The sequence below is a fragment of the Chrysoperla carnea genome, chromosome 1, assembly GCF_905475395.1.
Source record: "Chrysoperla carnea chromosome 1, inChrCarn1.1, whole genome shotgun sequence".
NCBI lineage: Eukaryota > Metazoa > Arthropoda > Insecta > Neuroptera > Chrysopidae > Chrysoperla > Chrysoperla carnea.
Window position 1 is genome coordinate 106,452,222 of NC_058337.1, and position 13,790 is coordinate 106,466,011.

Sequence of the window (13,790 nt, forward strand, 5' to 3'; positions counted from 1 at the left end):
TTATAATTTTTTTTAATTCGATGAATGTTGTTTAACAACATCTTTTAAACATGATTCTAAATACTGTACACGTCGGATTAGTTTATCTCTTGGATTGAATTCAGTATGTGATACACCAATTACGTTATAACCTTTCTTTTCTAACAATCGTTTTGCTAAATTATTCATACCATTCAATTCGAACCGATTTCCACGACATAAATCGTGATAATCGTACGCCATAAATGCAATTCTATGAAAAATAAATGTTTATAAATTAATTTTAACATGAAAACAAAGCCTGAGAAGAAATAACTTACTTTATTCCGGATTTGTCTGATTTTTCTGATACTGGGAGTGGATTACATTTTCCATCGACTAAGCATTCACCATCTAAACAAAATTACTTTATAATGGCCATACATTTTATTGTTAAGCAGATTTTTAAGAAGGAAATTGATAATAGAATTTGCCCCTATTTTTAACCCTCCAAAAAAAAATGCGGTGAGATTGGAATCTTCTTGTCTGTTTATTTGTCTGAACTATTTTTATGTAACAGCCTATTTTTATTCACCCCCGAACCAAAAAGAGGGCTTTTATAAGTTGTATATATATGTGTGTGTGTGTGTGTCTGTGTGTCTACCTGTCTGTGGCATCGTAGCTCCTAAACGGATGAACATATTTTGATTTTTTGTTTTTGTTGGAAAGGCAATTTATTCAAAACTGCATTTTTCGGGGTTTTTTTAAATTTTGTAAACTTAATGGAAATTGAATTTTTAAATACACTATTTCTTTCAAATCAAAGATTTTAGTTAATTCAGTTACAATTTTTATAACAGATGTTAACATCATTGGAGCAATAGAAACCGAGATAATCGCAAAAAACTAAATTTTTTTGACATTTGACCTTGAATAACTTGCGTTCGTAACACGAGATTTTATGAGACACTTCATACAAATTTTAGAACGCGAAAATTAAGCTATATACGAAAATTTAGCTTATTATCTGTCATCTCGAGGTTGATCTCTAATTAGACTGGATTAACTGGTTTGCGTTGGCAATAAAAAACTATCAAAGACGCTAGGGAGAATAAAAAGGAATTTAATAAAAACAAGATCAAAAAGTAATTTCATACCTAAAATAAACCCCATTCCAGTATCTACATTACTTTTTAAGTACGTAGTAGATGGTAATAAACTACCTAGAGAGTCTAACATTGCCGCAACTAAAGCCTGTTTTTCTCGTGATCGTACAACTGTTACAGTCGCTATTTCCGAATCTTCTGGTATTGTTGGTCCCGTATATTTATCAAATACTGTGTTTGCATATCCTTGAATATTTAACAGTTTTATTTTTGACGCAATTGTTAAACAATTTTCATCTAGAACAAAAATTTTAAGAAATTACTGAAGGTACCACAAAATTTTAATTTCGTAAAATACCTTTTAGCCGTTTAATAAATTCTGGATTTAATGCAGTTTCAATATCTTTTTCGGTTGCAATATTTAACACAATTAATGACCATACAAAATCAAGCCATACGGTTGATTTTACCGCATCGGCAATGTTTAATTGCGGTAATATTACCTAGAAATTATTCAGAAACATAATTATTTTGGTAAAACAAAATGTAACCGAATTTTTACCTTATACAATTCTGCTGAATTACTTGGGTGATATGAAACCATAGCCAGTGTTAAAAATAATGCAAATGTATCTTGAGGTCGGCAAATATCATGATGTTTGACGATCCATTCCGATATCAAATCCAAAACAGCTGAAAGACATTTTATGATTAGTAAACAAACGTGTGAAAAATTTATTCGATTAGAAATTCAACTATAGCTGTAGTAAATAATTCGATATATCGAAAACTAAGCAAGATTTAAAAAAGTAAATAACTATCGGTAAAATAAATCAAATCAAGTTTGTTTGTGATATGGATAAAAATCCTTGCCTAAGATAACTAAGGTTGTTGTCTCGCTATGGGCATAGTATTATTAACACGGACAGCATAGGAGAGGTTGTGTTTTTAAAAAGTTTTTTAATTTTAGAAAAAAAATTTACTGTCAGAAATTTTCAAAAAACTAACTGATCATAGATGTATTACTTCTGAGTTAAAAAAAGAAAAACTAAAATTATTGACCGTTTCACTGTCGAGATATTTTATTGCAAAGTTAAACAATTTTATTGTTGAACAAAAATAACTATATTTAGAGTATTGTAATTGAAGAGAAATAACTATATGAACAAGACTTTTAAACTCATCGTACATTGGTATTGTAGGTATTGATTGTAACAGTGAAGTGGTAATAAATAGATAAAATTAGACATTAATTCACAACAAGCATACATACTATTACCTTGCATATAATCCAAACTTTTTTACAATATTGTAGGAAAACAAACTTATTTCTCAAAAAAAAAAAAAAAAATTAATTATTTAATTGTTGGATAATTTTCAAGATTTTTTAATACTTCTTAAACCCTGATTTATATGATATTTCCCGTTCAATCATAGTCCCTTCCCTAATAATATCCAATTTTCCAGATATGGCACCAACGCTAGGAATGAACTGATCTCCACTCAAGTGAAATAAAGATTCGCTCAGAAATATCCTAAAGTTTATTAAAGCTGTAGGCCTTCTGAAGCACTTATGAGGCAAAGGAGGTACAATATATCAAACTCGTCGTAGTACAAAAGGACTTCTAAGACTTACACCTAACTTAAATCTAGTCTAACCTAATCAATATGTTAGAATAATACTAATTACCTGTATTTTTATATCTTAAAATACCAATACTAGTTAAAATCGATCCAACAACAGCACTTCTATCCTTATTTAAAGGTAACTTAGCTGTTAAATCAGTACACACACGTTCCAATAAAGAAACTTCCGGAAATGTAAGAGCCGCAGCTGCATACAACACATCTGCACATTGTTTTAAATCTAACGATTCATTTGAATTTGTTATATTATTCGCTAACGATCTTAATAATGGTGTCGAGCGTCTACGTTTTTGTGCTAGCGCCGATAAAACTTTCACCATTTGTGATAATGAAATGGTTGCAACTAATTTAGCAGCTTCATCGTCACCCGTTACACCTAAAACTGTTGATAAATCATCACCAACATTAACTGTCCGATTTTGTACTTTAGTATTTTTATTATTTAACGTTCCAGTTCGACCTAGAATTCGACATAATTTTTGAAATCGAACATCTGTTTCAAAATCTGATATTGTGATTTTTCCTGATGATGACCAATCTGCCAATTTGGAGACCACCTTAAAATGTAAAGAAAACATTTTGAAAACAAATAAATCTGGCGTGGATATCACACAGCCTCCAGACATATAAAAGAAGGACCGATACTCATATTTAGAACAAAGCAAAGTTTTTGCGGAACCGGAATTCGAACCTACAGATCCTAGAAACGATGGTTTAATTTTTTTGTTCCTTATACTAAAATTGAAGGTTTCTGTTTCAAAGTGTAGCTTTGCAAAAAAAATAACTGAAATAATTTTGAATTTTGAAACAACACATTGAATTTACTTTTTAAATAGAATATACGAGATAGTAGAAAAAATCTAAATTTCACACTTCTATTGATTTCAAATATTTAATCTTCTCCCATTTCTATTCAAAAACAATAATGTTTTATTAAAATTTAACAAAAAGGTAATTTTTCCCTATCCACGCCCACATAAAATTATAGTCTTTTTTAAAGGACACACAGACTGAACTATATTTATATAAAATTTAAAAACCTTAAGTGCATGTCTTCGAGATACAATCGGAGCTTCAGCAATTAATAATAAAGCATCAACTGTCGTGGCATTATCGATTACATCATCAGTAACATTTTTTCGTCTTAGCTTTACACCGCTTTTTGTTGATGATAGAACTGTTTCAGACTTTAAAGATGCAAATGCAGCAGCTACAAGATTTGTTGATTTATCTCCTTGTTGCTGCACGTTTGTTGTCGTTGAAGCTATCGGTGTTTTAAGGTCTATTGGTTTTGTGGACAAATCATCTGGTTTATCTGAGTTGTTTTTAAATACAATTGTAGTTGCTGATGAATATCGAGATATATTTGATAAAAGTAATTTTTGTGTTATGATTCGAGACGACAAAAATCCGAAATGTAACATTTTGTAGAAACCTTTGCATAGAAATAGAAATAGAAAAAATATATGAAAATTAGTGGTCTAATATCGATTTTTTAAATATATTTTTGTACCTTTTCTTGTAAGTTTAATTTTTTATAATTATTAAAGTTTGTAAGTCTAATCATCGGTTCCAATGACACTTCATTTTAGGTTATGTTGCTTATTACGAAAATTTTCCTTCATCGCATGTGTGACTTTTTGGTGTTATCTTCAATGGTTCATGTCTTGAATACTATTTTAGTATACGCCGAAAAACATAGAGCGTGCTCGTTATACTTTGTGTAGGGTAAATATAATAAATATAGTTAAAATAAACACTTGCAACTGAATAATTTAAATCTATACCATAATAATCATTTAAAAATGTTTAAATTTTACATACCTTTGCTTTTTTACTTAATTAAAAATTTTTCTTATTAATTTTTAACCTAAGGAATTGTAAATAAATTGGATTTACCCTACTTAAATAATTGGGTTCTGTACTTTGATATAAACAATGCATAAACTTATAAAATATTACTAGATGGATAAAAAATTTTATAAATGTTCGTTAATCTTGCCGAATACAGTAAATGGTGTGATTTTCTGAATTTAAATCGGTTATTAGTAACCCATGCTATCCAATTTTTGCTTGGAATGTGATAATTTTCGAGGATTTGACACAACAATCCCGAATGGGTCTTCATCTCACAACAATAGTAATGATAAGTACCCTGTAGTCCCTGAGTATAAAAGTTACTAAATATGCTTTACAGGATAAGCCGAAACAAAAATTTAAAAAAATATGTAAAATGTTTGTTCAAGTTTTTATGCCCTCACTTATGTAGATTAATACATCGAAAAAATATCCTTACTTTTCCCAATTAAAGATTTCGGACAGGTAAATCACCAGAAAATAACTTTGGATCTTGATATAAAAGTCGAATATTATAGGTTTTATTATAATTTCTATACGCTCTTGAGATATTTGATTAAGGGAATCACTTCATGCAATATAACCTGTGTTTTTTCCTAAATTAGAATCAGAGACAATATCAGTAAATATATTCTCGATACCGATATATTCGATACTGATATATAATAACGATATATTCTCTGATAGAATTTAATTCAACAATATTAACGTTTCATTTTAACTTTCACAATAAAAATGTTACTATCTAGCAATATTTTTTTAAGTCTATGATAGTCATAGACATAGAAATTAATTAATAAATGATTAAGCAGGTACAAAGTTTGAGTGATTAGTACGAATTTAAAAATTTAATATGCCAAATATAAATATAAACACGTTAGTATGAATTATTATTCTATGAATAGTAAAAGTTAAGTTTAATAACTGTCTAATATTATGTATTAAATTAAAAAGAAAGGTGAACCAGTGTCCTTTAAACTTGAAATTTTAATAGGGAAGTGGTTGGAATGTGATACCTATACATAATTTTAATAAACACTTTTTAATTTAATGAGTGTAAAGTCAACAATACAAAACATATTTTTATAAAAAAAGATATTGTAGATAATAATTTTAGATAAAAAAATGGATTTAGACGAAATATGTGAAATCCTCGAAACGTACAACGGTCGTGATAAGGTAATTTAATTAAAAAAATTGCTGAGTAATAATAACAAATAAAATATTCATTATTTTATGTTTTACAGATAATTCGAACATTATGTTATTCAACGAAAATGTTTTCGGGGCTATCGAAAGATCCCTTAACATCGAAACGATTCAGTACTTTTAGTAAACAAATGTCAGCCACACGTGCTGTTTTGAGAATGTTAGATGACTTACCCATGTTACAAACTTTATTAGCATATGGATTAGGCAAAAAAGTATGACCATGAATAAATTTTAAATATTTGTTTAAAAAAAAAATACTTTATTTGTTTAGGAGCCTGATTCATATATGTCTTGTATGGGTGTACTTCGGAACGTTATTGATCAATTATACTATCCAATTGAAAAAGTTGCATGGCTTGCGGAGCATGATTTAATAAATATACAAAATCCTAGTGCTTGGGATACAGCTAGCTCTGTTTGTTGGGTGGCCTCTATTTACCTTGGACTTATGAAGTTTGTATCGTTTAATTAATTTATCTATGTTTATCGAAGTTACAACATTTTATCATTATTTTAGGTCAATTCGTTACATAAATGTTTTACAGAAACATAAACTTTGCCTGAAAAGTAATCCTAATGCAAGGTAAGATGATAATTATTATTATGTTAGATGTCTTATTTAAATTAAAACTTCTATTTTCAATTGTTTTGTCCAAAATTTGGGGTAAAAACTAATACTTTTAGCTCTTATACATTTTGCTATTAAATATAGACTTTTCGGGATTATTCATCGAGAACAGGAGAGGACTATCTAGTTTTTACCTCTACACTTTACTTATTGCTGAAAGTTAGTGAAGAACCCCTATTTCAAATTTCCTCTAATAGAGAAAAGAAAAAAATTTCCAAATCATACTAATCATAATTTCCAAATTACTTCTGCTGCAATCATCTTCTTAGAAACCATTTCTTAAAACCCTCTTTCTTATGAAATATTTGGCTTGAACAAGCCAAGGTAAAAAATAATAAGCGTTACAATTATATAAAAACCAAAGAAATTTTAATTAAAAAAAAAAACTAAAAAAAAAAACTAAAAAAAATAAAAAAGGTTTAACTCCAGTGACGGTTTTTAAAGGTACCAAAGGGGCAGTTTCCCACTGAGTCCTCGAAATACACCACAAAGAGGCCCAAAGTGTATTTTACGAAGGTTAAAAAATTACCCTATTTCCATATTTGGTTCATTGGGCCTTTTTTCCTTAAATTCGCCACTGTTTAACCTATAAATTACGAAAATCGGACTAATCGCAATTTTTCGAAAAAATAATGGGACTTCTTATACTGGGCCATTAAATATTTACATAAGAAAATTATATTTATAAATATTAAGTAATTAAGAATGACTAAACATTTATTTATTTAATCTTTAGAACAAAAATATTAATTAGTCAATATTTTTTTAAATCTTATGGTTCAATAATTTTTGAAATATGTAAAATATTTTTACAAGGTTTATCTTATCGCTTCAGTTATTACGATCTTACCTGTTTTATAGCCATATTTTTCACCGGAAATATAGACTTACCCTGTATCGAAGGGCAACGAAGAAAGTTGGGGTTTTGTTTTATAATATTTTCGATTAATGGATTCCGAATTAAAATTTATTTATTTATTTGCAGTGCCGAATTATTAAAACTGAATATGTTACAACAATTAGAAATTCTTAGTGCTGTTCGAAGTTGTTTTGATTTTGTACACGCTGTAAATACATTACCTGCTGGATATTTGTGGTCAAGTCGTTTAAATTCATGGCAAGTCGGTCTTATTGGAACAATATCATCTATTATGGGTATATGGCAATTATTGTGGAAACGATCTATAGCAAAAAATCGTAAATTGTAACAATCGTATTCGTCATATTGCGTGAAAATATTATTTTTCATATTTTTTCATGGAATTAAGGTGTTAAGGGGTTTGCTTTTTTAAAAGAATAATTGTATAATGAGAATTTTCTTCAGTGTGGGTCAGATTTTGTATTTTAGAGACTATTAAGAGTAATTTAAATAAAAATGGGGGGGGGGGGGGTAGTTCTTCTTGGCAATCTTTGACAATCTTTACACACCAAAAAGAGGGAAACTAAAACATTCGACGGATATAAAGTTTTTACATTAACCCATTACCACAGGAAAAGCCACAAACTCCCGTTACGTTGTTTTTGTCACCGCCCTTAATCTTACAAAAAAGTTGCCGAAAACGAATCACTCAAATTAAAAATACAGTAACTGTTTCATTCTTGAAAATAATTTTAATTCTTGATAAGTGTCTGTATTTAATCTCATCGCTAACGATAAGTTTAAACTGAAAATCTTTTTCCTCACCGTCGGGAAATTCGCTAAGCGGACTTGATATATCTAACCTGTTTATCTGTTTGCACTTTGTAACATTTTTAAGTGTTTTACAAAACCCATTACCACAGGAACCTATACAATCTAAAAACCCGTCTGTTAGGAAGCCTAATACTGCTACCCGTCTGTCCAAGTATTTAGATATTCGATATATCATGTGTTTGAGTCCCCAAACACCTTAATATTATTTACATGATTGTGAGTTAAAATTAAATTCAAGGATGACATCAATGTTGATTTTTATCACATCGACTTTTTATGATTAAATTTTACATAAAATCATTCAAAGGAGAATTAGATAGGTGTCATAACTTAAAAAGCTTTTTTTACAAGGTTACACACTGGTATCTTTTTTGAAATCAGATTCGTTTTTTTATTATCTGTTTAAAAAAAAATCAAAACCTTGATTTCAGTCGGGATTATGCAATATTGTATAAATAATATTTGTAAAGTTCTCATACTCTTTTATCTTGACAATATCTGTAACTAAATTTAGTTACCCTCAGGTTTGGGAACGTTAATAGTCCAAACCTTATATTAAATAAGCCAAATCATGTTAATTTTAACTTTTTAATTATATATTAATACACAATTTATTTTATTGATTATTTAAGAGATATTAAATGTGAGAACTTCAATTTTTATACTAATTTTTTTTTTAAAAGCATGCAAAATTTATTACCTAGCCTTGATTATATCTGATAATTTTTGTGATTTAAGTGAAGAACTTTACTGGCTTTGTTGATGACATCACAAAACAAACTTTCTGTGATTGAAAGTTCGTTATCACATTCGTCTGGTCGTCATTTTCGATCTCAATTTTATCAGATATATCGAGTATCAGTTCAGCAATAAGCCATCTCAAGTTTTTAATACATTTGTACAAATCACGTATGAACAATATTTATTTAAAAAATTGTATTAAAATTTTTTTATAAAAATCATTTTGGATTTGACTATCAACAGTACAAAATAAATACACAAATTATGTAATATCATTCGAAAATTGTTAATAGGAATATTTTTTTAAGGTAGTACCTACACGAAAGTGATATTCCAAGAATTTCTCAAAACTCAGAATATAAAATATTTAATTCATAATACACTTGCTGTTAAAATTAGAAGATGATTTACCATGCCATACATGAGATATTAGCAATTAAAAGTGACGCAATTTGTACGTGTACATGGGAGAAGTGTATAAAAATACACAAATTTACAAATATTATATTTATTTACCAATGAATGACGTCCACCATCTCTATGAAAAACTAATATAATGTAGAATACTATATTTAGAAAATATATAAATAAAAATAAAAATTATTTACCATATAGTTTCGATAAAAAACTTAAATAAATAACTCGTTTTAGCGATGATTTTTGTGGAAAAGATATGAAGACTAATGTTAAAGGCATATGTCATAGTGTGTGTGCTTATATGTATACTAGAATCAGTAGTGAGGAACTACAGTCTTGTCAAAATAATATATGGTATATGTATAATAGTCATAGTACAGTTAATGCACTGAATGATAGTATTAGTCCAAAACTTTTTGACTGGACGGTCGCGGAGGAACTACCTTAAACAAATTTATTTTACGTATTTTTAATAGAGAAAATACTAATTCTTTATGTTTGAAAAAATTTTACGAGTGTTAATAAAAAAAATTTTATAAATTAAATTTAAGATGATATTACTGTAGGATTCTGTACATATAAAAAAGATTATGTAAATTAGGAAAATTATTTTAAATTGTGTTGAAAATTATATTGAATATATGGCTGTGAACGATATAATATTTTAAATGAAAAAAATCCATATTGTAAACAAATTTTGACAAATATATATTTCATGTTATACAAGAATTGATTTTATTATTTTTATACCCGAAAGCAAATGGGAATGCAAAAAAGCGCAATTTATAATTCTCCACTGTAGCACGTATATTATATTTTCCATTGAAGATTAATTAGTTTTTCTTTTAGATAAAAATATGATTTAGTTAATTTTCATCTAAATTACCTAAAATATTTACCTTTTCGATTTATAAGCACTTTTATGGAAGTGCTAACACTTCTATTTGTGACAGGGAATTTAAGAAAAATATATTTTCCCCAGTACATAACATTTTTAAAGTTATTTATTTAGATAAGGCCACATTACAATCACTAAAAAATTAAATTTAAGAATAATAGCATTTCATTAAATTATACTATTCTACGGCTATTTATTAGAAAACTTAATAATAACGAGTGTAAATTCTGTCTTGAAAATTCATTTTCAACACAGTGTAAATTATACATTGAACTGTCAAAAATTGACAGGTCACGTACTTATAAATCATCAACAGAAAGCGCCAAAAAACTGCGTTTAAATATCTCAAAATTATAACGTATTTTAAATATTTTTTTACACTTAAATACAGCATTTTTAATCAGTATTTATATTTTTTACTTTCTTACAACGGTGTAAACAATGAATGAAAAATATATTAAAAAATACATGAATATTCCCTATTTCATGATTTTTCATCACTGTTGTTGTACCATTTGCTCAACTATTCGCTCCGAGCGTGAATTTCGTTTCCATGACAACGATACACTACTTTAATTATAGAATTAATGGATGCATATATAATTGTGTGGATTGCATTGAAAACTTACATTTAAAATTTAATATTCTTGTTTCACAAATTTAAATAAATAATTACGATAATTAACATTTGAAAAATAATATTTGTACAATTTGATTTCTTATTTTCACAATTTTTAATGCATTAAGTTTAATTAATTAGTGTTTTTCAATCATTTTAATTTGACAGTTTCTATATCATTAACATGTAAAGAATTGCAAATTAGTCATAACAGCCCACTTTATCTCCAAAATTTTTCACTTAAAGCGCTGGCATCGATTTTATTATCCCTACCATGACTACGCACACAACGAATACATTAAATTTACTTAAGAAACAAGTGAAAAAAAACAATTGCCTGAGTTAATTGTTGAAATACCATGCATAGTCAGTGTTGATTTCTTTATCACATAACACTATAAAAATGTATAGACAGTGTTGATGCGCAATCGTTTGTTTTTTGACGTCACGTAAATAACAAAAGATATTCACTTTTAAATAGACACGCCCACAACTGATATTCCTATATTAATACATACTATAAAATTTGCACCTAATTAACGCCCTCGTGGGTAAACAGTGATGTTTACAAAAAAAAGTTTCAAACAAAAGTTTTTTATTTTTTTATAAGGAACATTTTTTACATTTAACCTTTTGTTCTATCTCTAACGGTTTACAAAATGGGTCCTACGGACCCAAGCCCCAATTGACCTATGATGCTCATTTACGAACTTGACCTCACTTTTTACGTCCTGAGTACGCTGTAAAAATTTTAGCTCGATATCTTTTTTCGTTTTTGAGTTATCGTATCCACAGACGGACGGACGGACGGACAGCCGGAAATGGACTAATTGGGCGATTTTATGAACACCTATGACAAAATTTTTTTCCTAGAATCATTATTTTTAAGCGTTACAAACTTGGGACTAAACTTAATATACTATGTATATTTCATATGCATGGTATAACAAGTATTCATGGATGAGTCCTGAAATCAATCTAGTATGCTAACCAGTTAATTAGATAATAAGTTGCGTTATCATAGCAACATATGCGTCAGCGTACTAGATTAAATTTCAGAAAACATGCTTTAAAATGAATGTATTCTCATATGATGCTTCAATTCATTTCGCCTCATAAATGCTCTACCACAAGATTCACATGAAAACGGTTTTATTCCAGAATGAACACGTTGATGATACACATACGAGTTTCTATGAGTAAATCCTCTATTACAAAGTTCACACGTATATGGCGTTTCTCCAGTATGTAAACGCTGATGTTTCGCTAAATTTGATTTTTGAGTAAATTTTGTATCACATACATCACAAGTGAATGGTTTTTCTCCAGTATGAACTCTTTTATGTTTTTCTAATATTGCTGGTATAGAAAATTTTTTATCACATACATCACAAGCATGTCGCTTATCCCCCGAATGAACAACTAAATGTTTTCGTAAATTATTCTTAAGGGTAAAGGTTTTATTACAGATTTCACATACATGTGGTTTTTCTCCTGTGTGAATCCGTTTATGCTCAGTTAAATATTGCGTCGAAGCATATCTTTGACCGCACACATCACACGAATATGGTTTTTCTCCGGTATGACATCGTATATGACTAAGTAATCGGTGTTTTAGGGCAAATTTTTTACCACAAATATCACAAACATGTGGTCGTTCTCCAGTGTGAATTAATTTATGTTTATTTAAATTATTTTTACTGAAAAAGGATTTATCACACTCATTGCATGGAAAAAGTCTTTCTCCATTGTGAGTTCGTTTATGTTTAACTAATTCATGCTGAAAATTATATTTTTTATCACACATATCACAAGAAATAGGTTTGTCTCCGGTATGAAGACGTTTATGACAAATTAACCTATATTGATAATTAAAACTCTTGTTACAGATTTCACAAACGTACGGTTTTTCTCCAGTATGAATTCGCTTATGTATTTTGAAAGTATTTTGCTGAGCAAATGTCTTTTTACACACATCACACGTATATGGTCTTTCTCCAGTATGCGTTCGTAAATGAACCACTAAATTACCTTTTGTTGTGAATGTTTTAAGACAAAAATCACATGGAAATAATTTTGTTTTGTTATTAGTGGGCTCATTTTCTTCATTTTCGGTTCCTTCATCTTTGATTGTTAGTTCTGGTTCTTCGATTATGTCTGCCTCATCTTTGATTAGTAAACCAGGGTCTTCAATTATATCTATTTCCTCTTTGATTATTAAGCCATTTATTTCATCTTTGAACACAAAATCAGATTCTTTAATTTCATCTTTAATTATTAATTCTTGTTCTTCAATTTTAATGTGTTCTTCTTTAATTTTAAACGAATTATTTTCACCTTTAAATAATTCGCTTGACATTTTTATTTTAAAAATTTAACTAATTATATTTTAAAATAATTAATTTTTTGTTATCTAATAATTGACATAAGCTTCTTATACGCAGTAAAACGATTCGCTTTTATAAACATTTTGTAGATATAGGTTATATTGACTACGTTAAGCCAACAAATATTTGTTCTCTTCCAAAATGCTAATTTTTTTTTTTTAATTACACAGAGGAAATTCCAATTTCTTCTTTTTAATTATTTGTAACAGGTGTAGTTGTTTATTTTCCACATGGAAATATCAAAAATATATTTTTTGAAGTTTCACTTCGTACCCTAAAAGATTCACACTAAAACTAAAATAAAGGCTCAGCTGCATTCAATCGTAAAGCATTAACAAGTTAAAAACTAGCCGTTATATATTTTTTTTATTTAATTTAGACTGATACGTTTACTCTGTTTACTTTTAGTCAAATTGTCCGCACATTTCTGCGCACGCGAATTTTCCAAACAGCATCGACGCATGCTTACTGCTTCGAAAGAAAAAAATTAAAAAACCCCTTTTGCGTTAAATAAAAACTGAAAGGAATAAAACCAGCAAAGAAAAGTCCAGCAATTTTCAAAGCGACTTTAATAGTCAGGACCCATTAAAATCTATACTGTTAAAGTACCTTTATAAACTATTGGAC

At 28.4% G+C, this 13,790-nt stretch overlaps 3 protein-coding genes across 3 annotated transcripts; 1 reads left to right on the top strand and 2 right to left on the bottom strand.

The window, feature by feature from the left end:
- Position 1: 1 nt before the first annotated feature.
- On the bottom strand, positions 2-4,366 carry LOC123302237 (FAST kinase domain-containing protein 4). The gene is made up of 8 exons (XM_044885090.1): positions 4,225-4,366; positions 3,752-4,146; positions 2,755-3,268; positions 1,627-1,757; positions 1,423-1,567; positions 1,116-1,361; positions 300-372; positions 2-232 (listed from the first exon to the last, which is right to left on the bottom strand). The coding sequence occupies exons 2-8, from the start codon at positions 4,133-4,135 to the stop codon at positions 13-15; spliced, it is 1,713 nt and encodes a 570-aa protein (XP_044741025.1). The 5' UTR covers positions 4,136-4,146; positions 4,225-4,366; the 3' UTR covers positions 2-12.
- Positions 4,367-5,447: 1,081 nt separating this feature from the next.
- Positions 5,448-7,963, top strand: LOC123298571 (peroxisomal membrane protein 11C-like). The gene is made up of 5 exons (XM_044880626.1): positions 5,448-5,747; positions 5,816-5,992; positions 6,052-6,233; positions 6,298-6,363; positions 7,394-7,963. The coding sequence occupies exons 1-5, from the start codon at positions 5,694-5,696 to the stop codon at positions 7,614-7,616; spliced, it is 702 nt and encodes a 233-aa protein (XP_044736561.1). The 5' UTR covers positions 5,448-5,693; the 3' UTR covers positions 7,617-7,963.
- A 1,842-nt stretch (positions 7,964-9,805) lies between these two features.
- Positions 9,806-13,135, bottom strand: LOC123293364 (zinc finger protein 354C-like). Its single transcript, XM_044874157.1, has 4 exons — positions 13,114-13,135; positions 12,808-13,044; positions 12,257-12,435; positions 9,806-9,829 (listed from the first exon to the last, which is right to left on the bottom strand). Exons 1-4 carry the CDS (start codon positions 13,133-13,135, stop codon positions 9,806-9,808), a joined length of 462 nt encoding a protein of 153 aa, XP_044730092.1.
- Positions 13,136-13,790: the final 655 nt, after the last annotated feature.